Raw genomic sequence first — 22,743 nt, 5'->3', positions numbered from 1 at the left:
GCAGATGCTGCGGAATCTGGTGTTTGCATCAGCCCTGATGGCTGCACTTTGATAAGGCCTGGGTGTAGATGACTCACCAGCAGAAGACTTGTGCTTTGATAGCAAGAGGATGACAAGATACAAGCCCATCCCTTACATCTTCCTCCTCCCCCAACACCATGATGGCACCTGTAAAGACACCCACAACAAGGAAGCCCAGAAAAAGGGCAACAATCCTGCCTCTTGGAGGGTGATGTGAGCAAGGATCAGAGGCTAAAGACACTGCTGTTGTTGGTTCCTAAAGGGTATAAAAGACCTGTCCTCACCAGTTTGCTGTAGCCAATAAAGAGGAGCCCATGTGAAACAGTGAAGACCCATCTGCTAGCATCCCTCATCCCTGGTGCCACACAATGGTAACCTGGTCAGACCCCTTGTGTGGGTGAGTGTGGGGATGAGTAAAATTGGGAGAGCAGCAATGTGAGAGACTGAGTGTGCTGGTTTTGGCTGGGATAGAGTTAATTTTCTTCATAGTAGCTTGTATGGGGCTATGGCTTGGATTTGTGCTGAAAACAGTGTTGATAATACAGAGATGTTTTTGTTATCGCTGAGCAGTGCTTGCTCAGAGTCAAGGCCTTTTCTGCTCCTCACACCACCCCGCCAAGTAGGCTGGGGGTGCACAAGAAGCTGGGAGGGGGCACAGCTGGGACAGCTGACCCCAGCTGCCCAAAGGGCTATTCCATACCATATGGTGTCATGCTCTGCATATAAAGCTGGGGGAAGAAGAAGGAAGGGGGGATGTTCGGAGCGATGGCGTTTGTCTTCCCAAGTCACCGTTACACGTGCTGGAGCCCTGCTTTCCTGGAGATGGCTGAGCATCTGCCTGCCCATGGGAAGTAGTGAAGGAATTCCTTGTTTTGCTTTGCTTGTGTGCGTGGTTTTGCTTTACCTATTAAACTGTCTTTATCTCAACCCATGAGTTTTCTCACTTTTACTCTTCCGATTCTCTCCCCCATCCCACTGGGGGGGAGTGAGAGAGCGGCTGTGTGGGCTTAGTTGCCGGCTGGGGTTAAACCACAATACTGAGTCAGTTTGGTTTAAAATAAAAATCCCCTTCCCCAAGGAGTTTTATTACATTAACACTGTATGGCCCCCTACCCAGGGGCCAGGTACTGCTGAAGTGGAAGCACGAGCCCCAGCCTGCACCCCGTTGGCATGGCCTTGGAGGGCTTTCCTAGGGCTGGCCCACACCCAGGTTGCCGGGGGCTGAGATGCCAGTGGCATCTGTGTGTATTCAGTCTCTGCAACACAGGCTGGCGACTTGGCTGGGTGTATTCCTGGAACTGAGATGCATTCGCCCAGCACAGTTGCTTGGGGACTGAGGAGCTGACGATGTGCTGGCCAGGCTGACGATGCTGCTTCCAGCAGCTGCTAGGGACACAGTCTTGCCAGGTAAGGTTGGATCCCACAAAGGCAGGACCTTTGTGAAGTCCTGGAGAGTTGCAAAGAGCCCCACTGTGGCTGCCAGCTGGAAATTGTGCTGCAGAAGGCAATGGCTGGTGATGTGCAGTGCTCAAACCTGCCCAGACACATGGAGGTCCACGGAGAGGGGGTCTCCTGAGGGCAGCGCAGCCGCCTCTGCCATGGTTCCTCCCTGGCAGGCAGCATTACTTCTGCATCCTGGAGCCCAGGAGTGCTCTCCTTATCCTGTCTCCAACACTGGAAGAAGAGGATAATGCTTGAGAGAGGATCCGTGCTGCCAAACACCCTAACTCTGCTGAAACCCAGCACATCTGTGGCTGGACAGGCTCACCCAGGAAAATGTCCCTGCTGTGTCATCCCCAGTGCAGGGAACTGTGGTCGGTAGGGAAAGGGGTTGCACAAAGGGCACCAGCAGAGGTGGGATGTGTGTCCAAAGCAAGGTGCAGGTATGGGCATAAGGGCTTGTGACCATCTCACCCTGCAGGGAAAGAGTTCACCCACAGACTCAGGGGTCCCCTGACACAGTGGGTCATGTAGTTGTCCTTCCCCTCCCACCCCATCCTGACTGCATTCCTGCAAGCTGACTCATGGGTTTGCAGATACCACCTAGGCCTGCCCAGCAATCAGGGAGGGCTCAGCTCCTCCTCCTGGCACAGCAGGTTGGCAGGACTCTGCCACTCAAGGTCAGAAAGATGTTTGGGATTGGGGAAAAGGGCAGGGAGAAGAGCAGGTACCATCATGGTCTCAGGCTTGGAGCTACAGTAGATGCATCTTGCAGGGCTCCTTGCTCCTCTGGGAGGAGAAGGTTCCCCGTCTGTGTCTGGGCACTGCTCTTCCCACTCACAGCTTGCCCACGGTTTATCTGCCACCAGGCTGCTGCCATGTGGACCCTCTGGGTATTGTGCCACTGTGCTTACCTTGGGCTGGCTGGGCACAAGGCTATTGAGACCTGGTCCCTCTGCAGTGACTAGTCAGCATGATCCCATCTAGATGTCCCAGGCTCAGCATCCATCCAAAGCAGACTCCAAGGAAACCGCAGAAACACCAAGTGGCTGACACCCAGCAGCTAATGCTCCTTGTCACTTTTCAGTCATGGAGTGGGAAAAGACCAGTGCCAGGCTGAGGTCAGAAAACTTCAGCATCCTCGAATAAAGGACAGGAAGAAAAGTGAGAAAATGGTGATAAGGAAAAGACAAAAGTCCTTTCAGCAAATAGAGAGCCATTTAAACAAAGTTCATAAAAAGAGATGCCAGAGGTATGTTTGGGATAGGGACCAGAGGTATCTCTGCCAGTGGCAGAGGAGATGAGTTGGGCAGAGAAAGGCATCATAGATAAAAAAACATGTCGGAGAGTGGATATAGCAGATCTGTCCCCAAGTGCCAGGAACCATTTGGGACTGAAACTCTGCCTCGAAGCAGGAATTGTCTCCAATGAACTACTGACCTCCTAACCAGGGCCGCAGCACTGATCAGACTGGGCTGGTGGAGATCAGAGCAGAAACACAGAAGCAATGACTTACTTCCAAGCATGTGACAAAACTCAGTGCCAGACCTTGGTGACAGGGGATTTCTATTTTAAACAAAACTGACTCAGTCTCTCACACTTCTTGCTGGTGTCTCTCACCCTCACAGCCGCCCCCACCCTGATGTGTTTGCAGAAGAGGTATGGCCAGGTCTTCAGGCTGAGACACAGAGGATGGGTGCCAAGTCAAGTCCTCTCTGCCTGGGATCCTCTCAACTGGCAATGACAAACTAGTTTTTGGGCAGGTTTTGGACAGGCATCAACAGTTATTATGGCAGAATCTTTCACCTCCAAACCTTGTTCACTTCACCCTCCATGAGACTCAGGCAGAGCTGCTGCTTTTTGTCTGTTCATCCTCATTTTGGGTGTCTTTTTGGCTGCTGTCTGTCGAAGTGTTGGGATAGGAGGAAGACACAGGATATCTCCTGGCATCATCCTCCTGTTACAAGAGCACAGGCCTTCTGGGCTCAGAATGAACACTGCATTTCTCAGTGCTTATCAATTTGCCTGTGGTCACTTCCACCGCTGGTTATTGATACAGGCCATTCGCATAATCCCTGGTGGTTTTTTGGGTTCTTTCACATTGGGATGTTTCCTTCCATGCCTTAGCCAATTTTATCATTTTGGTTACAGTCTACACTACGATCCTGCCAAGATCCTTCCTTTGTGCTCAGCAGTTCTGGGTTCAAGCTGGGATCCATTGAAAACCATCTGAGTAGTCTTGCTGTTCAATAAAGCAGCATTTGCATCCCTGCAAGGCTAAAGAAGTCCACTCTGCACAAAAAGTGGCACATTTAAGAGGGCTAGATCTGGTCCAGGAGTTTGATGAGTGCCCAGCAAATTAGCAAAAAAATCTTCAAGTGAGGTTTGGTAGTTTTAGTTGGAGAAGATGGGAGCTGGTTTGATCAGGTGGGATTTTAAGACCTTTTCCAGTGCAATTCTAGGTTAAAAGGTATTTTGAACAATGTCCCTCCTTGCTTCTTTTAGAAAAATGCCCTATTAAAATCTTCCAACTGCTTTCCTCAACATGTTATTTCTAAATCCAGCACACTTGGTGCAATCTGCCGCTGCCCTGTCCCAGTGAAGACAGAACCCCATGTGCCCCACGTAAAGGGAAAGGACATCCTCTCATGCAGCTTTTCCCACAAGTGTCGGACCAGTTGACGCCACTCTCCGCTGGCAGGAGTGTCCTTGCACCGCCTGGCAGCGTTACCACCTGCCTCGCAGCCTGCCCCTCCACTGGCCCCGGAGCCTGGCACGGCGCTAGCTCAAATACCTGCCTGCGTCAGCTTATCTGCCAGTCTGCAGCGAGTGCTGGGAGTGGGGAGATGGCCCCAGATATTCCCACGTTTCATGGGTTTTTTACACCCACAGCCATGAGCTTGCAGGAGCCCAGGCACGCAGGGCAGGAACACCCTGGTTGTGCCTGGCCGGCTCTGCTCAGTGCTGGCTCTCTGCTTCCCCCTCCCTTCTTTGTGGGCTCACTCAGCACCCTGCAGATAAAGGGATGTCAGGTCCTGAGGTGCTGGAAACCCTCCAGTGCTTTGCCACATATGATGCTCATGGGGTATCGCCATTTGCATCCCACTCTCTCTCTGTCCCCCTCTGCCTTTGCTCTCTGCTGGCAGCCCCAGGATTGCTCCCATACAGTGAGATCAGAGAAAATGTTTTATTTTCTGAGTGTCCCAGCAAGGAAGGAGAGACCTGCCAGGCTGGGCAGAACCTTGTCCTGCCCTGCTGAGCTCACCTGCATGGCCATGATTAGGTCAAGAGAATTAAGACACCCTTGTAGGACCAAGGGACCATCTGCCCCAAGTACGAAGAGTCCTCAGGAGTGTGCTGTGGCCAGTGGGATGGGCCAGGAATGGGACTGTGGCCAGTCCTGGACCTCTGCTCTTCATCAGCCTTTCACCTCTCCCGCGCTGGGGTAATTGCAGCCCAGGTGGCTGGTGACACAAAACACCAACGTCCTCCTCCTGCGGACCACGATCTGTAACTCCTCCTGCAGTTTGAAGGTGGAGATGTCAGGTGTTTTAGGGAAAAGAAACAGCACCTCTACTTTTAGGCCAATGGGCCTAAAGCTGCCCAGCACCAGTGGCCGGGATCCCCATGGGAGACATGCCTGTGGCACGCTGCCCTTCAGCCTGAACCTGCCCTCTCTGCCTGTACAGCACCTAGCAGGAACCACCCTGTAAGTGCTCCCCAGCAGACAGTAGAAGTCAAACCATGTCCCAGGGACTCTTTCTCCCCCTGTCCTGATGTGCTTGCAGCATCCTACTGCTGCATTTGGTGTATTCCCAGCCTGGGGGCTCCTGGATCCCGTGGCCCGGTGCTGCAGCCTTGGGGAGCCCGGCTCTCCGCTGCTCACAAGGATGCGGGGTACAGCCCTGGCTCTGTTCCCAGGTGTGCATCTGACTCAGTGGAGCAGGCCGGGAAGCTCCCAGCATGATGATCAGGATATGGCAGGCAGCAGACCATGACCGTGGCCATGCTGTCAGGGACAGGGACAGCAACAGAGGGGTGAGCAACAGAGGGTGCCTCAGGCACGAGCCCCAGACAGCCTCAAAAGGGTTCCTTGGAGCTCGATAGCTTCTCCCAGGAGGCAATGGCCAAAATCCTGGCAGACTTGTGACATCTGCCATCCAAGCGGCCTGTCTTACCAGCTTCTCAGCAATTGCCCAAAGCTGTGAGTAGCAGAAAGATGTCCCCCACCTACAGTCACGAGTGCCATCGGCACCAGGCTGCAATTACTGCTGCATCACCACCTCCTTAGAGCTCATGAGCCAGCTGGCCTCACATCACCGGTTGAGCTGCCACGCCTGGGAGATACCAGCAGGATATGGCTGTCACCTGGTGACTCAGGGCCACCGGCTTCGGTGTGAAGCTGGAGCTACTGACCTGAATCTAGGGGAGAACATCTTGCAAGCTACTGGCTCCTGCCTTATTGCAGTGTGGAGAAGCTCCAGCCCTTTGTGGGCTGCTGGCTGGCGGCTGTGTGGGTCAGTGTCTCAATGCTGAGCAACTCACCACATGGGACTGAGTCACAAGGCGAGCAGGGAAAACTGCACAGGGAGCCTGGGGTTTTCTCCATTGGTGGGGAGAGGACAACCTCTCCCTCTTGCTGGCCAGCGGCCACAGCCGTGGCTGACACGTCTGACCCACAGGTGGCAGGGCTTGGAGCCTGGGATGGATGGTGCCAGTGGCCTCAGGAATCCCGCTTGCACCTCTGTGCTTGTGGCTGGCCTTGCTGATGCTGCGGGTGTTGGGGTAGAGCAGCTCCGCCATCAATGGAGCCCATGTCACCCACTTGTGGTTGTGCCTCATGGCTGTAACATGGGCATCCCAAGATGCAGGGAGTCCAGTCCCTCCTCTGCAGGGTAACAAGCTTGGTAGGGAGGTTTTTCCCTCCGTGCATCATTCATCATCCTCCAAGCATCCCAGGCAGTACCACAGCCCTGCAAAACAGGACTTGTAAGGCAAAGACTTAGGAGATTCCCTTCCTGTCCTCTGCCCTCTCCTGAGCCTGGTCTATAGATACCTTCAGAGCATGCGGTACTGATTGTGTGCGTCTCTGGGACCTCAAGAGGGGTCCTGCCCACCCCATCGTCAGGCCAGGCCTGGCCACACAACATCAGCACAATCCCAGCACCATGGTGCCCAGCGCTCTGCAGTGGGCACAGGTACCAATCCTGCACAGCAGAGCACAGACAGATGCCTGTCTCCCCCAACGAGCTCCTACCTCCCAAGACCCTGTGCACAATTTTCTCCCCTGCTTCCTTGGCCACAGCAATGAGGATGTGACCAGTTCCACGGGACCAGTTCCACGGTCCTTGGGGTCTTGGTGTGGCCCTGCCCATATGTGGCTCCAGCAAAGGGTCCTCTGGCTTCAGAGAGTGGGTCTGTCAGGAGGGAGCATCTGGTAGGGCATGGGCACAGCCCATCCAGATGTATGGACAGGCTGTGGGCAGTGAGAGCTGCCCTGGGGACACAGCTGTGCCCCATGACCAGGATATCTCCAGGGTGGAGGACAGGTTTCAGGGGGGCCAGTCTGTCATGATGGTGGCCTGGGCGGGGGCAGCACAGAGAGCCCCCGGTCCCGCTTGGAGAAGGGAGAGCAGTTGCAGGGGGCTTGGGCACAGGGTCCCCAGCCCTCATTTGCATGTGTGCAGAGCGGGGAATTTCCCCATTTTTTCCATCAGCAAGCAGCCGAACTTTCTGCATGGTGACCTTCGTCCCCACCCAGGGTGGGGCGCCCACGGCAGCTGCCAAATGTCACCGTGGTGCCCCGCTCTCCACTGGCGGGCTGGGGACCAGTCCTCTGTGCGGGGGGACAGCAGTGCTGCCTGGGCTGTGGGCAGCCAGAGGGGGCAAAGGCGAGGGGTCTGGACCCTGCCCCCAGCGCCCCACGCACTGCCGGCTCGGTGCACAACGAGCAGGCAAACCGCTCCTGCCAGCCCCCAGCATGTCCCCCAGGGTGGGCAGGGTCCCCAGTCCCCAGCCATCCCTGGTCATTGGTGGGGTCGGTGCCCAGGCAGTCCCCTCTGCCCAGCCTGCTGCCAGCCCCAGGCACTGACATCTCGTCCCGCAGGAAGGGGCAAGTGGTGACACTGGCTCTGTGGTGTCTGATGGCAGATGTCGGCAGTTCTGGGGGTGCTCAGCACCTCACAGCATCAGGCCCCGGCTGCTGTGGCCAGGTGCTGCCCGTGGATGCAGAAAGGGCAGCACCTGGTCAGGATAGTGAGGACGAGCTGTCTGGTTTGAAGGCAAGCTGGGGGGGACAACCAGGAGAGTCCACTCAGGAGACCAAGTGTGGATGGGCTGGGGGGGAGGTCTCTGAATGGCACCCTGCAGTGTGGAAACCTGTGTCCGTCCCGCCCCAGGAGTTCACAGCCCTGCCAGGCTGCCTAGAGGAGGCAGCGCCTGCACGAGGTCCTCCTGGATGCACCACAGCCTCTCACAAAGCTCCTGGCCCATCTGTGCCCATCTGTGCACAGACCCCCTTCCACAGGGGCTGTGATGCCGGACCACCCTGTTGCCAGCCTTGAAGCCCGGCAGCCCTCGGGGGGGTCCATTGCCCCTGCCCAGGGGGGCCCATCGTCCCGAGCAGTGCACCTGAGCACAGAGTGCCCATGTGCCGGCTCCCTCCTCGCTGCTTTCCAAGGAGAGACAAACCGTGATATTCCTGGTAAGCGCAAATCACCCCGACTTTTGCTCTGAGACCGTCAAGGTTCGGGCAGAACATGGACGGAGGCCAGCGCCGTGCCTCGCTCAGGACTGCTCGGCATCCGTCTTTCTGCAGGCGAGTTGTTTTCCACCAGTGTTTCCCCAGCGCCCATGTTTTGGCAGGCAGGTGGGTTGCAGTCACAGGTACAACCCACACAATCTGCCTCTCCCTCTGCCGACACAAGCGGGGATGGCAGCCCCGACACGAGTCACCCAGCACAGGCTCTGCCCTCATAGCTCTCCCAGATCTTTCTCTTGCTCACCTGAAGCCCCAGCTGTGCTCTACTTGCAGCTGGGTTTTAACCTGCACAGCTGCAGGAGGAGTTGGAATCCACTGAGAGCAGTCAGGGATGTGAAGCACCCTGAAAGTGGTACTAAGAAATAGGGGGTGACAAGCAGATAACCCTGCAGCATGGTGGTTTTCATCAGTGCTCCCGCTGACATCCCCCAGGACTTAGAGGGGATGCTGCAATAATTCCCGTGCAACTGTCACCCCAAACCCAAGCTCTGCACAGCTCTGTAGCCCCCAGCCACAGCACGTGACAGCCAGAGCAGGGACACGCAGCAGTGAGGGAGCATGAGGTTTCCCCGAAGCAGAGAAAAATGGGAGACTCATCACTAGAGCCGAGGGACTGAACTGAGGCAAATGGAGAAACCGAATACATCGTCCCCCAAAAAAAGAAGGTGGCAGACTTGAAGATGGTTTATTTTCTACACTAAACTTATGAGTGTTTTTCCTCCAAGTTGCATTTTTGCATTTGTGAGTCATTGTGCACTTACAGGGAACTCGGGGGTGAATCACCAAGTGGGCTCCAACAAAGGGGCCGAGCTCAGGACCTCTACATATGGCCTCTCACTGCTTCCAGATCATCGCTTATTTTATTCCATGGGAAAATACTGCCTTTGCCCTAAGCTGAACTTGCCTTGGGTTCTCAGTTCCTCCCCTGAACACAACGTGACCACCCCGTTGCAAACAGAAATGCAGCCCCTGCTCACATGAGCTGATAACGCTTCCCCACGCAGACAAGGCTGTGTCCAGTGCCACCGCACCAACCCATGGAGAGCCCCAACATCCCCGCGGTGGCCCCTGCGAGGAAGCCCTGGGAACTTGCCTCCTGCTGTGGCTCAAGGAAAATCCCACAGTCATTTTGGTTTCCCAGCTGCAAAATGGGGTTGAGTGTTCATGCCGTGCTTTAAACCAGTGACTACTGGGAAGCCTGCCCATGGGCAGCAGAGTCAGCATCCCTCAGGCGGCCGGGAAGGCCACAGGGTGCGGGTTTGCTCCAGCAGTGCTGGCTGCAGCGAGCTCAGTGCAACGTGGCTGTGGTCGGATGGGAGAGGCTTTTCACAAGCTCTGGAGAGGAGGCGCGGGAGCAGGGGAGTGGGAGCCGCACGCTCCAAAGCCTTTCGTGACTCCTGCATACAGCTGGCCGGCACCGTGGTGTGCTGGGAACAGCTGGTCAAACATCGCAGGCTGCTTCACCCCAAAACCCCACAACTTCTGGCCTGAACCATTGCATCCCTGCAGGAGACAGTAGCTTGCAGGATCCATGCCATCGAGACACTGATGGGAACTCCAAGCACCACCGTAAAGCACTGAGGCAGGGTCAGCCCAGCACACCGGGAGTTAATTTTGAGACACAGGAGCTGGGGTGGGCACAGATGCTGGGCTGGTCTCAGCCGCCATCGGGAAGGCAGGACAGAGGGGAGAAAGAGGGTTGTCAGCGGGGAGTTTCATCATCCCGTCCCAGGGCATGAAAATCACACCAGAGCATCTTCATTCAGGAGGGGTCAGAGCAGTGGTGGGGAGCTCCTCGCCCGTGCCCACCTCCCACAGCCCTGCCTTCAGAGCAGCAGCTGCCTGAGCACCAGCTTTGCCTGCGCTGGCCGTCTGTGTTTCCCGTGTCCCCTCCCTGCCCTCTCCCCCCTTTCCAAGGAACCCGCAGATCGCTCTAACAGCACAGGGCAAACAGGCGTCTACCAGCCCTGTCGCTGCTTTGTTCCTGTGCAGCCCGGACTGTTTGGAGGAAACAAAAGGGAGCCCTTTTCCTCCTCTCGTTGGGTATTTGGGCCTCATCTGCCCCAAGGGGGTCCGGAGCAGCTCTCCCTACCATATCTGCAAGGCAGCCGGGGCAGATCTGCTTCTGCTATGCACTGTCAGAGATAGCTTGTGGTAGCCCTGAGGAGCTCATCAAAGCTCACCAGAAGGCAGGCTGAAGCCTCAGGGGGGTTTCTGACATTTATACTGATTTAAGAAAAAGAGTGTTTTCATCGACAGAGATAAATCAGGGGTGAAATTGAGTCTGAGCGTGCCTGCTCTTCAGTCACTTCAGGCTGTTTGTAGTTACAGGGGGCTCTTGCCCACTTGCAGGGCTCTGGAAGAGCTGAGCTACGCGGGGTCTCAACTTGCTGTTGGGGTCTGATGAGGGACACGCTTCTGCCAAGAGCAGAGGATGAGATGGATGGCTCTGACATCTCCCAGAGCCCTTGGTGAGGATGCTCTGTAACATGATGACTTGGCAGAGCAGTGCACAGACCCACCGAGCTGGAGGTGCAGAGCAGCAGGAATGGGGCCATGTGGAGAGGAGCGGGGCTGCTGGAGGTCATGGACCTTGGCCCCAGTGCCAAGGTGTCGGGGCAGTGCACACCACCGGGAACAGAGCAGCTCGTCCCTGCCACCCTGCCTGCAAACTCAGCTCATTGGTGCTGTCACCTCCTAGCAAAAATGCTCATCATCCCACTTACAGACAGTCCCATGTCCCCTCAGATGACCACCCATCCAACTGTCCATTTCAGGACATGTCATTAAGTCTGCTGGCACAGCTATCTTATTGCTGCCCAGACTTTCAAGCTTCCTCCACCTCAGCCATGCCCCTGTGCTTGAATTACAGCAAATTGCACGGAGCAATTCTCCTCCCCAGAAATCACAAGGCCAGTGAACACTGTCATACAGACTGGGACTGGACACAGCTCACCCCGCTGGGCTCCTTCTTGAGGGTGATGCTGGAACATAAGTGGGAGAACACTGAGGCTTCCTGAAGAGGCAAGAAGGGAGTCGGAGAAACTCATCAACTGACATGGGGGGGTTCCAGTTGGCACAGACACTGCCCACTCATGTACCCTGGTGCTGGTACCCCTGCTATACCCTCCAACCAGGGAGAGACAGTCCAGCAATGGGATCAGACACGGCATCTCCCTCGTCTCCCTCACATCCCTCTGTGTCCCTCCTGAACTATCCCCAGCATTTGGAGAGCTGTGGTGGGTAGATGGACACGGTGGATGGAAGGTGAACCAGTTACCAGGTGGCTTCGTAACTGCTTCATAACTGCAGCCCCTCCCCCCCCCCCCCCGGGGCTGCAATAAAGCTGTCTTGCTCCAAAGAAACAGCTTTAAAAAGCCCAAAAATGGGGAAGACATTTGGTGTGGTGCAATGCAGGCTCAGAAACACTTCTGACTTTTGCCCCTTTTCTATCAGATGATTTTGAACTTGTTGCTGAGGGGGCTATCCCCATGGGTCCTGGGGTGGGGAGCCACAGGTCTTAGATGGGATGTGATTTTTATGCAGACTTGTCCAAAACCTGGAGGGTTGAATGAAATATGTGGAAGAGGGGATTTAGGAAGAAAACTCTCCTGGGTCACAGTGGAAAGCTCTGACTCTGATAAAGCACCTCCAAGGAGACGTCTGCAAAACCCAGAAACACACTCATCTCCCGAGAAATGGTCTCAACCCGTCTGTGAATCTGAGCTGGAGAAGATAAATGAGAGGTTCCCAAATAGTCTCTGGGGCTGTTGTCTGGCCCCCAGTTTGGGGACAGCCAGGGACCCGTGCTGGCTGGGAGCTCCTGGACAGAGAGGGGAAGAGGAGCATCTCAGAGAGGCTGCTTGGGCAGTGATTCCCTGGGTGACAGAGCCTGCCCGAGGTCATTCCCATGCCACTGAAGTGTCACCTTGCCCCACTGAACTCTGCTGTTGTCTTCAGGCAGCTCCATGACACACCCATCCGTTGTGCAACGGCCATGAAATGAAACTAAAAATAGCTCCCTCTCCTTAGAGAAAAACACCTGGCTGCCTTGCGTCGGGGCTGGGAGGGTGCTGGGTGTCAGCACCCTGCCAGGAGCCACATCCCTCCTGGCAGGGGAGGAGCACACCGAGGGCTCCCTCCTCTGAGCTGATGTGGGCACTGAGGAAAGACCTCATCCTCCTTCTCTGCGCTTCTGCCCCAAGCCCTGCCTTGCCTCTGTTCGTCCCTCGCTCAGCTCCATCACCAAGCAGCATGGTTTTCCTCTGAGCCGCCAAGGTGCAAGGTGCAACTCACTGAGCCTCGTGTGTGGACTGATGCCACCATCTCTCTGACCTGGCTTTTGCAGAGGGAGCTGGGATCAGCACTGGGGGTTCACTGGGGAGCAAGTTCATGTTACCTGTTCTTCAGTTAAGCAGACGTAATTAAAATGCTGACAGTGCTTGGCTGGCCAGGTTGCCCATGCCCTGGCATTCCCACATCTGAGCACAGCGCTGTGCCCCCGTGCAAACAGTGTCTAACTTTCCTCTTTCACATCTCAGCTCTTTTGGGGGTTCATTTTTCACTTGGTTCATTTTTTATATGGGATGGTGGGCCAAGGCCAGAGCAGTCATGAACCCTGGGGTTGGTCCCCTGATCTTTCACAGATTCCCTTGTAGCCAGAGCACCTGAAGCAATTGGCAGCCCACAGCAGTCCTGCGTGATCCTTGGGCGGTCACTGAGCTCAGGCTGAGCCATTCTTCCTCTGCAGTCAGTGGGCTCCACTAGCATCGGGCTAGTAATCACTTCAAGGCGCCGGTCCCTCTGCACCCAGCGCAGACCTCAGGCATTGCCACTATCTGCTCCTGTAGAACCCAGCAAGAGCTGAAATCCTCCTTTCCCCTTTGGAAACATCCAAACAATGCTCAAAAATCATACCATTATGGAGAGTCAAAGAGGAGCACATGGCTGTGGGAGAAGCAGTGTGAGAAAGGAGAGCAGCCAGGCACAGCTACCAGCTCCTGCCTGCGGGGCCCTGGGCAAAGTGCTGCTGGCAGGAGGCTGGGACTTAAGCAAAAGCACCAGGCTGCTGGTGTGCCTCCGATTTCTGTGGCCTTTGCTGACCAGCACTGTCACACACAGTGGAGGAATGGCGCCAGCGCAGGAGGGAGGGCTTGCACTTGGCTAAGCCAAATGATTTGGGGGCAGAGACTCCTCCTGCCTCATCCTGGAGGGGTGTGGGACAACAGTAGTCTCCGCCAGCCCAGCTGTAGTGGCCAAGCACCAAGGGCCAGCTGAGGACAACGTGATTTTGAGTGGAGCAGGAGCATCCCACCACTGAAACCCACATCAGCAAGTCCTGCTAGCCGTGGTCACACGCTCACCTGGAAGGGGCAGCCTCTGAGCTCTGTGACTCAGTTTTCCTGCTCTGGCTCCAGTGGCATCGGCTCTCCCAGCTCCCAGTGACGCAGCAAGAGGCCCACGTCCCCCTCAGCGCTCCAGGACATCAGCCCAGAGGCCCTTCTGGCTCGGGGAAGAGTGGGCACGGTGCCAGTTGAAGACAGCAGTGGGGTCCCAGCTAGGGGCAAGCTGGTGTTTGCTGGCTGCAATGGGGTGAGCTGTCCCAGCCCCTGGCACTTCCCCATGCAGGAGAGGGACAGACTCCTTGAGCCCCCCAGGTCTTGGTCAGCCTGGGGGTCAGCAGCCCTGCTGCTTCAAGCCTGGTGTGCATCCCCATGGGCTGCCTACATGCCAGAGGGCATGTCTCAAAGGGGACCATGGTCCCTCCAGTCCCACAGTCGTGGGGAAGAGGTAACAGTGCAAGGAGACATAACAGGTAAGGGAACAGGAGACTGGACAGAGGAGAGGTGGTGGGTATAGGGAGAGGCAATGGAAATGGGGAAAGATGATGTGTGTGAGGGAGAGATGGTGGGTATGGGGAGAAGTCATAGGTACAGGGGATCAGGGACCTCAGTTCTGTTCAAACCCTTGTACCAGGACGGAAAGTCAGTAGGAAAAGCAGCAACAAACCTTGGGAGAACTGGGCCAGCAGATCTGACACCCCGGTGTGGCAAGGAGCTTTGCCTGAGGCCAGCCAGTCCTTCCCCTCGCCCTCCCAAGGTGGGCAGCCCTGTCACCCCTCCAGCCCCGGGGAGGTGGTCTGGCCTTTTGAGGGCGTCCTGGGTGCAGGCTGAGCGTGGCAGGGACAGGACACACAGTTCCCGGTGCCGGACCTTGGGCATCCTCAGTGCCGCCTGCTCAGGGGCGGGGGGAGATTCGAGTGGGAAGAGCCGAGCTCGGCAGCCCATCCCCAGTGCCAAGCAGCGGGCATCCTTCACCTGGCGTGTTCCAGGGGCATGCTGGGGAGGTGTTGGGGGGATGGTGAGGGATGTTGTTGGGGGACGCCGGGGGGGATGCTGGGGGTTGACTGGGGGATGCCGAGCGGCCCGGCCTGGGCGCTGGCGCATCTCGGCAGAGCTTGGCAGCCTCCCCGGGAGCGGGAGGGCGACCAGCAGAGGGCCTGGCTCTGCCGCTCCCCAGCGCGGCTTTTATTGTGCCCAGAGCTCTCCGGAGAGCCCAGAGCAGCGGCCGGAGCTGGACAGACCGGCGGCTCCTCCGGACGGCTCCCTCGCTGCCCGCAGCCCTGGGGTCCCTGCGCTCGGGGCTGCTCTGTCTCCTGCCACACGCTTTCTCCGGAGGGTGCGGAGGGGACCATGCCTTCTCCACCGCCACTTGTCCTCCTGCTGCTGATGCTGCTGGCGCCGGGGGCTGCGGCGATGCAAGGCAGGGCTGGGCAGCCTGGGGAAGGCAGCACCCACCGTGGCCAGGGTGCAGACGGAGGTAGGACTCTGCCGATGATTTCCCAGGTCAGTCCAGAGGTCCAGGTGATGAAGGAGAGGCTGCGCCGGGGAACGGAGGAGGACTCCAAGTCAGTGCAGCAGTATGTGCCGGGGGTGCGGGTGGAGTTCCCGCGGCCCCTCAACTCCGCCAGCCTGCACCCAACCAAGGCCCTGCTGCCATCCAGCACGGACCCATCTGAGCAGCAGCAAGGGGTCCCCACGGACAGGGAGGAGGCAGAGCCCCGAGCCAACCTCACCACCGCGTCCGACAAACGGTTGCAAATCCAGAACCCCTTGTACCCAGTGACGGAGAACTCCTACAGCGCCTATGCCGTGATGTTCCTGTCCCTCATTGTCTTTGCAGTGGGCATCATTGGAAACCTCTCTGTGATGTGCATTGTGTGGCACAACTACTACATGAAGAGTGCCTGGAACTCCATCCTGGCCAGCCTGGCTTTCTGGGACTTCCTCATCCTCTTCTTCTGCCTACCTGTGGTCATCTTCAACGAGATCACCAAGAAGAGGCTGCTGGGGGACGTGTCCTGTCGCATCGTGCCCTTCATGGAGGTAAGGGGCTGCACAGGGCCCTGGAGGGCTCAAGGACTCATCTCCTCTCTACTTTCTTGCTTTGGGGGCTGTCCATGCTGCCTGTGGCCTTGCACAAGGGCTCTGTGCCCCAGAGACCCCCATCGAGGGTCACAGCAAGAAGCTGAGGGACAGTCCCAATATTGACCTTCCCTTTGCCTCTGCCCTGGGTCATTCCTCAGGCTCTGCAACCAGCAACGCTGCCAGGGCCAGGAAGAGCCCATGAAACCCTCCTTTGTCCAGCCAGCATGGGGACTTCTGTCCATGGGGTCCCTCCATCTGTCTGTGCCTATCCCAGCCCGAGACCCCCAGCCTGTGGGCTCAGCCCCACAGTGTGCTGGCCCAGCACTGGCCATGGTGGGCTGCTGAGGATGGCCCCAGAGCAGGGGGCTGCAGGTGGGGCATCGCTGAGTAGCACTGGGGTGGGAGAGCCCAGGGATTATGTTTGGGAACCTGAGATTTTTGCTTGCCCTCAAGCCTCATGCGTGATGAGTTGACCACCTTCGGGATGAGCTGGGGAGCCACTGAGAAGGCTACAGGGACTGTGGTGACAGGAAAACAGAATGAGCAAAAATTCCGCAGATGGCATGGTTTTGCATGGTCCTGCTCTTGTGTTGAAAACAAACCCACGCTGTGGGGCATCTCCCATCCTGCAGGGATGGCTGGGATCAGGCTGCTCCCCTTCATGCCCATGTACAACAGACAGACCCAGCCTACCTGTATGTGTTGTCTGGGGCTCCAAAGAAGGGTGCAAACACAAGGTTGAAAGGGATCAGAGACAGTGTCAGGTCCCTGAAGACCCTCTCAGGCTTAGTCAGGCCAGATGGGGTTCAAAACCTGCCCGTCCCACCGAGTGCCTACTCCCATGGTCAGTGCCCCTGACACAACATATGAAAACCAGCTGCAAGCTGAGGGCATGGCTTGTGCTTGAGGGCCCCGGGGGCTGCTGCCCTCACTCTTCCCAAACCTGATCAGGTTGTGTGGGACCACTGACACCCCTCGGCACCCATGCCCAGGCCAGCCCTGACCCTCCCAGGGCTGTCATCATGCTGAGTTGGGATCTGTCATCACCAGACCTGTCTGTGCACGTCACTAGGACTCAAGCCTGCTCAGAGAAATAACAGCTGGAGGGGACAGAGAGCAGGCCTTGGCACTCAGGGAAAGCTCATGGCTGTAGGGAGCTCAGTCATTACAGGCAAAGAAATGACCCCAAGATATTGACAAGTCCCATCACAATCTCCTCCCCAACATCCCCCTCCCTGGTTCAGCTTCTGCTGGGACCCGCAGGACCTGGCTGCATCCCACTCCCTGGGTGGCTGGATTGTCCCCTCCTGCTTCACCCGACAGCAGCTGCAGGTTGGAGTAACTCCAGCATGGGCTGGGGGGTAGACGTGGGCCTGGATGGGCTAGCACAGCCCCCACTGCCAGGGCTGTGAGGTGAGCAGGTCTGAGGCCACCGCTGCCACAAGTGGTCCTGCTCTGTCCTGCTGCTCTGTCCCCCGCTAGCACCATGACAGTCAGCTCCCTTGTTGTCAGCACCTTTGCGCAGGGTCTGCAGAGGCACAGGGGTCCCTGGACATTCATGGATGGCTTGGCTGTGCACACCCCCAGCAGGGGACCTCAGTGATGCCACTGGGTCCTTTGGACGCAGGCCTGGGGTGATGAACCTGCACCCTGGGTGGCCTGCCAGGCACAGCCCTAAACCTGCAAGTGACAGCCCAGCACGATGAAGCGGTGTTTGCTAGAGGAGATGGGCAGCCCCCACCTCTCTGCACTGTCTCTCCTGCTCAGCCAGCAGGAGCTGCTCATTTCTGGAGGTCTTTCACCCCAGCCTCTTACTAAATGAACTGTTTGCCCCATCCCTATCCTCCACCTCAGGCCCCTGACATCACAGCCAGGTGGAAGGAGGACTCGGAAAGGGGCAGGAATATGGACCCCCATTTGCCCAGGCAGACAGGCTCAAGCGCCCCGGCTGAGGACGAGAAGGAAAGGGTGATGTCCCCAAACCAGACCGCTTCCTGAGGAGGGTCTGCTATGGCCTGTCTCTGAGCTGCCCGTGGGCTCCCTGGCCATGTCCCTGTGGGGGATCCCTGGGTGCAGGTGCAGTCACCCAGCAGCACCAGGGTACCCCTCAGCTCAGTCCCCAAAGGAGGCAGAAAGGACGATGGGATGTTGGGGCTGCTGAAGGACGGGCATGGCACAGCCCCGGGGAGGCATGGTCCTGGTGTGGTCCACCCAGGAGGCTACTCCCACACTTCCACCCCAGCTGCCAATCCTGCCCTGCCCTCCTGCCTCTGGGCCTCAGAGCAAGGGCAGAAAGGCGCTTCAGGGCTTCTCTGTTCACCTGGGACCCAGCACCAGGGACCCTTCAGCCTGGGTGGGAGGGCATGGCCAGGCTAGAGCTACATCCCCAGCAAAGAGTCAGCCACAAGAGGGGAATCAGCCTACAGCCCAGTAGTTAACATCCAGCCTTTCTGTATGGGACTGTGCAAGCATTTCAGGTTGCTGGATGAACTCTGTAAGGAGCAAATCTGTCCTTTGTGGCTTTCGCCTCTTCGATTTGTGGCTACTCAAGTGCTTGGGGCGGGGGGGGCACAAAGCCAGGCTTTTGGAGCAGAGCTGGCTACATAGGCTCCTGGTGACAGGCGGTGTGCAGGAATTTGCCTGCGGTGACCAGTGGCACCAGCTGCATCCCTGCCAGGACACTGGGGAAGGATTCTCTGTCTGAATTACATGCCAGGACCAAGGGGACCACGAGAGACAGAAGACCCTGTGGGAGGGTGTAGGGGGAGAGGAGAGGCAGCAGCCCAGCAGCGCTGGGAGGGCTGCAGGTGCCAGCCAGGGAGCTGGGCAAGTGCGCTGGGTGCTGGTTGTGGGGCAGAGCAACGGTACCGGGTGCTCGAGGTGGCTCTGGGCATTGGGCAGAGGAGCTGGGACATGGGCAGCATTGTTGGTGGGGCTGGGTGCAGGATGGTGGTGCTGGGCTAGTGCCCTTGTGCTGTGTCTGGGGGGATGCTGCTGTGCACAACTGAATGGTGATTGCTGGGTGCTTGGCGTCAGTGCTGGTCATGAGCTCTTGTGCTCTGCAACACTGAAGGGGCCAACCCAGGGCCACTAGAAAAGGCTGGGGGCAGGGGCGCGGTGCCAGATCTGTTTAGGGCTGCTGCCCAGGCATCACGCAGAGCCCTGAGAGGTTTCCTGAGTGCTGGGAAGGTCCTTCAGTACAGGGTGATGTTTGATGGCTTCGTGAGGCCTGGAACGGCCACGGGGCTGGGGGGCACCGGCACATGACTCTGCCATTTTCCTGGCCAGGGCTCTGGGACTTGGCTCCAAGCAAAGCTGCAGCTCTGGGGCTGGGACCGTGAATGCTGACTGTGACCCTCAGTGCCTTGCCAGCCCTCCCAGAGCCACCACGATTCCTCTGCCTCCTTTGGCCTCTTCCCTTTGGCAAATGGGATGTTTTTCCTGCCATTCTCAATGCAGCGGAAATTGCCCCAAGCTGATCTGTAACAATGGCGCGTTCAACTCGTTTGGCCTGTCTGGAAGCAGGCAGCCGCTCTGCAGAGCAGGGCAGGGACGAGCCAGCCTGGGGCAGCTGGGGGGCCTTGGGGACCCTAGGAAAGTGCTGGTGGCTGTGATGGTTCCTGCTTTTCCTCTCCAAGAGCCATCCAGAATAGAGGAAGAGCCTGAGGGACAATCCTGCTATTCCCACCCTGGCTGGATGGACAGACAGACATCCAGCAAAGCCTCTCCCTTCTGCAGAAAAGGGAGCTGGGCAGGGACAAACAGGTCAAGGGACATTTTTAGCCACTGCCCTTTCAGGAGTCACAGAAAAGTGCCTCCAACCCTGGGATGCAGCCAGAGGCTGTGACCCCTCTAAAAACTTGGAGGAAGGCTCTTGGGCTGTGGTCTTGGGTAGCCAGGGGTTTGCCACCAGCCTGGTAAAGCCAAGCCCCCCGTGATGTCCCTGCAGCAAGGCCCACTTGTTCTGCCTCCCCTCTCGCCAGGTGTCATCGCTGGGAGTCACCACCTTCAGCCTCTGCGCCCTGGGCATCGACAGGTTCCACGCGGCCACCAGCCCCCAGGCCAGTGCCCGGCCCATTGAGCAGTGCCAGTCCATCATCGCCAAGCTGGCTGTCATCTGGGTGGGCTCCATGACGCTGTCGGTGCCAGAGGTCTTGCTCTGGCAGCTGGCACAAGACACATCACCCGTGTCCGGCGTTGTGACGGAGTATTGCACCATGAAGCCCTCGTCCAACCTGCCTGAGTCTGTCTACTCGCTGGTGCTCACCTACCAAAATGCTCGGATGTGGTGGTACTTCGGTTGCTACTTCTGCTTGCCCATCCTCTTCACTGTAAGCTGCCAGCTGGTGACCCGGAGGATCAGCGGCACTGAGAAGAAGACCGAGTGCCGAGGGACCAAGCACAGCCAGTGTGAGAGTCACTTGAACTGCACCATCATCGGGCTGACCATCATCTACGGGCTCTGCACCACCCCTGAGAACGTCTGCAACATCGTGGTGGCCTACATGTCCCCTGACATGTCCAAGCAGACCTTGGACCTGCTCAACCTCATCAACCAGTTCTTCCTATTCTTCAAGTGCTCAGTGACGCCCATCCTGCTCCTGTGCCTCTGCAGACCCCTGGGCCAGGCTTTCATGGACTGCTGCTGCTGCTGCTGCGAGGGCTGCAGCCCCGACACTGCCTCTAGTGAGGGCAGCGCCGACAGCAAGCTCAAAACGGAGATGTCCTCCTCAATCTTCTTTGACAAGCCCCGGGAGTCCCCTCCACCCCTCCTGGCCCTTGGCACACCTTGCTAAGTGCCACCAGGGAGCTGTAGAGATCGATCCACCACCTCCTTCCAAGACCAAATGTTGTTTTGCCATTAGTGCCCATGTCTGAACGTGAAGCAAGCAGAAGAGGGGGGCTGTGCCATGGGGTTGAAACCCCATGTTGGGCAAGTGGGGCTTGAAACCCCAGTCCCTGTGGCTACATTGGCGGCCTTCTTGTCTCTGTCCAAAGGCCAGCAAGGACATCAGCACCCTCCCGTCCTGGCTTCCTGGCCAGACTCAGAGGCGTTGCTGCTCTGGTGATGGAGTTGAGCCAGAAAGGTCCCATCTGAAACTACGGAGGGTTTCCATGGTGGCTTGCAGAGGACATAGCAAACAAACTGCCCTTGTCCTATCCTGTCCCCTCCTGCCAGCCCCCTCCACAGTAGGAGAAGGTCCCAGTGACTCTATCCCACCAGATCCAAGCAGTGCCCTGTAAGAGCTCAATAAACCAGTAACCTAGAGCACATCGTGCGTGCAGCTGTCCAGCACCGCCGAGCAGAGCCCCACGAAGCCAGTTCTTGGAGCTTGGATGGCTCTTCCCTAAAACCTGGGGGCCCTGGGGTAGTCATGCGTAGCTTGGGGGGGGGCACAAGGGCAGGAAAGCACCAGGTCAGGCAGCACCTAGGGGTGATGGGGAAAGGCGCCTCAGCCCCCCTCCCTCTGGCGTGATGCTGACCAAGCCAGTGCCAGGCCAGCCCCTGGGAGGGTCCCCTCCAAAGCACTGGGCTTGGGGGGTGGTTCGTAGGACTCAAACTGCTCCCAGTAAGGCCCAGCCAGCCCAGGACTGGGTTGAGGTGCTCCACAGCCTGCAAGGCAGCCGGTTCCTCATCTGCACCATGCAGGACCAAGGTGCTGCTGCTGCTTGGTGCTGCCATGCTGTGCTGGGCAGGGGTCCATGCGGGACCACCACCCCCGGCACCTCTTGCGGAGCCGAGGGGGTGAGTGCATCTCATCCAAACAGCCCTGTGCAGGGCTCCTGGCCTTCATCCACCTGCCCATTGCAGGGACAAAATCATCCCAGAATGATGGTTTGAGGGCATCAGGGTTTCCAAGCCCCACATCCACCCCCTGCCCAAGGCTCCTGCACCTGGGGGGGCTTCAGGGAGCAGCCCTAGCAGTGGGATCGGGCCGAGGACAGGCTGGCCATGCTGGCCCCGTCTGCCGGAGCTGTTAAAGCTCCTTGTCCTGCCGCTGGCACCCGCCCCAGCCCGCGAAATGCCGGGGCGAGGGAGACGGTTGCTATGGCCGGATGAATGCGAGGGGCTCACTGCGGGCTTTGTGCGGCATCGACACCCACTGGGCTTTGCTTTCGCAGCCACGTTTCCAGGGAAACAAAAGCCCCAGTTTTCTTCCGAGAGCACAAAACTGCGTTTTTCCTTTCCTCCCTGCCCCACCAGTGCTGGGCCCTGCAGTTTGGGAGCAGCCGGGGAGAAGAGGGGTCTCATCCTGGTGTGGGGGTGGAAGGGCGGGAGCAGAGCCCAGGCTGCCGTGCCCTCGCCCCTTCACATCCCCGCGGGCGAGCGAGTCCCTGTGTGCATTTGGTGGCGGTGGAAGGAAGGGAGCGGGGCAGCTCTCATGCGCTTGGTCCGTGCCGCTCCGTCCTGAGCCCAGGCCAAGGGCGAACAAAGCCGGGCTTGTTGCTGCGGCCCCGCGGGGCTGGATGCGTGGGGAGGAGGAGAGCTGGGCAGGGGGCAGGGAAGGCGCAGGCAGCACCATTGCAGGCAGCACCCTCATCATGGGCTGCGAGCAACACATGGCCCCATAGCAGGCAGAGCACCCCCTGGGCTGGGCTGAACACCAGCCCTGGTCCCAGCCCCGGTGCCCGGGTACCCAGGCAGGCTGCCACAAGGCACAAAGCACAGCTCCGGGGGTCAGTGCAGGGGCCAGCCCCCAGAGGACACGGGGCAGCTGTGCCCCCGCCAGCAATGGCCACGGCCCCCAGGAGGGGGCTGGTGCGGGCAAGGGGGCGGGGAGAAGGAGCAGGAGCCCTTCAGGAACCCCGCTCCAAGCCCAGCATCGAAGCAGGGCCCTGCAGCAGTCCTGGGACACGATGTGGGGCAGAGGAAGGTCCGGCAGCAGCGATGGCCACAGCCAGAGGTCTCCGAGCTCGTCTTCGCACCCAGGCCAAGAAAATGAGGCACCTGGAGCCATCAGAGTTGGCTCCGGCACCTCTTGGGTGAGCATGACTACGCGGGTGTCCGGTGCTGCCTGGGGGCAGGGACCCCTGTCCTGTGGCCCAAGGCACAGGCACAGCACCGTGGAGGGTCGGGTGGCAGCAACGGCGAGA

General features: G+C 58.2%; 1 protein-coding gene across 1 annotated transcript; it reads left to right on the top strand.

The window, feature by feature from the left end:
* The first annotated feature begins 14,913 nt into the window (after positions 1 to 14,913).
* Positions 14,914 to 20,444, top strand: GPR37L1 (G protein-coupled receptor 37 like 1). The gene is made up of 2 exons (XM_075521770.1): positions 14,914 to 15,606; positions 19,632 to 20,444. Exons 1-2 carry the CDS (start codon positions 14,914 to 14,916, stop codon positions 20,442 to 20,444), a joined length of 1,506 nt encoding a protein of 501 aa, XP_075377885.1.
* The last annotated feature ends 2,299 nt before the right edge of the window (positions 20,445 to 22,743 follow it).

This window comes from Mycteria americana, chromosome 20 (genome assembly GCF_035582795.1).
Source record: "Mycteria americana isolate JAX WOST 10 ecotype Jacksonville Zoo and Gardens chromosome 20, USCA_MyAme_1.0, whole genome shotgun sequence".
Lineage (NCBI taxonomy): Eukaryota > Metazoa > Chordata > Aves > Ciconiiformes > Ciconiidae > Mycteria > Mycteria americana.
The sequence above is the reverse complement of the archived record's forward strand: the minus strand, read 5'-3'. Positions and strand labels throughout refer to the sequence as shown.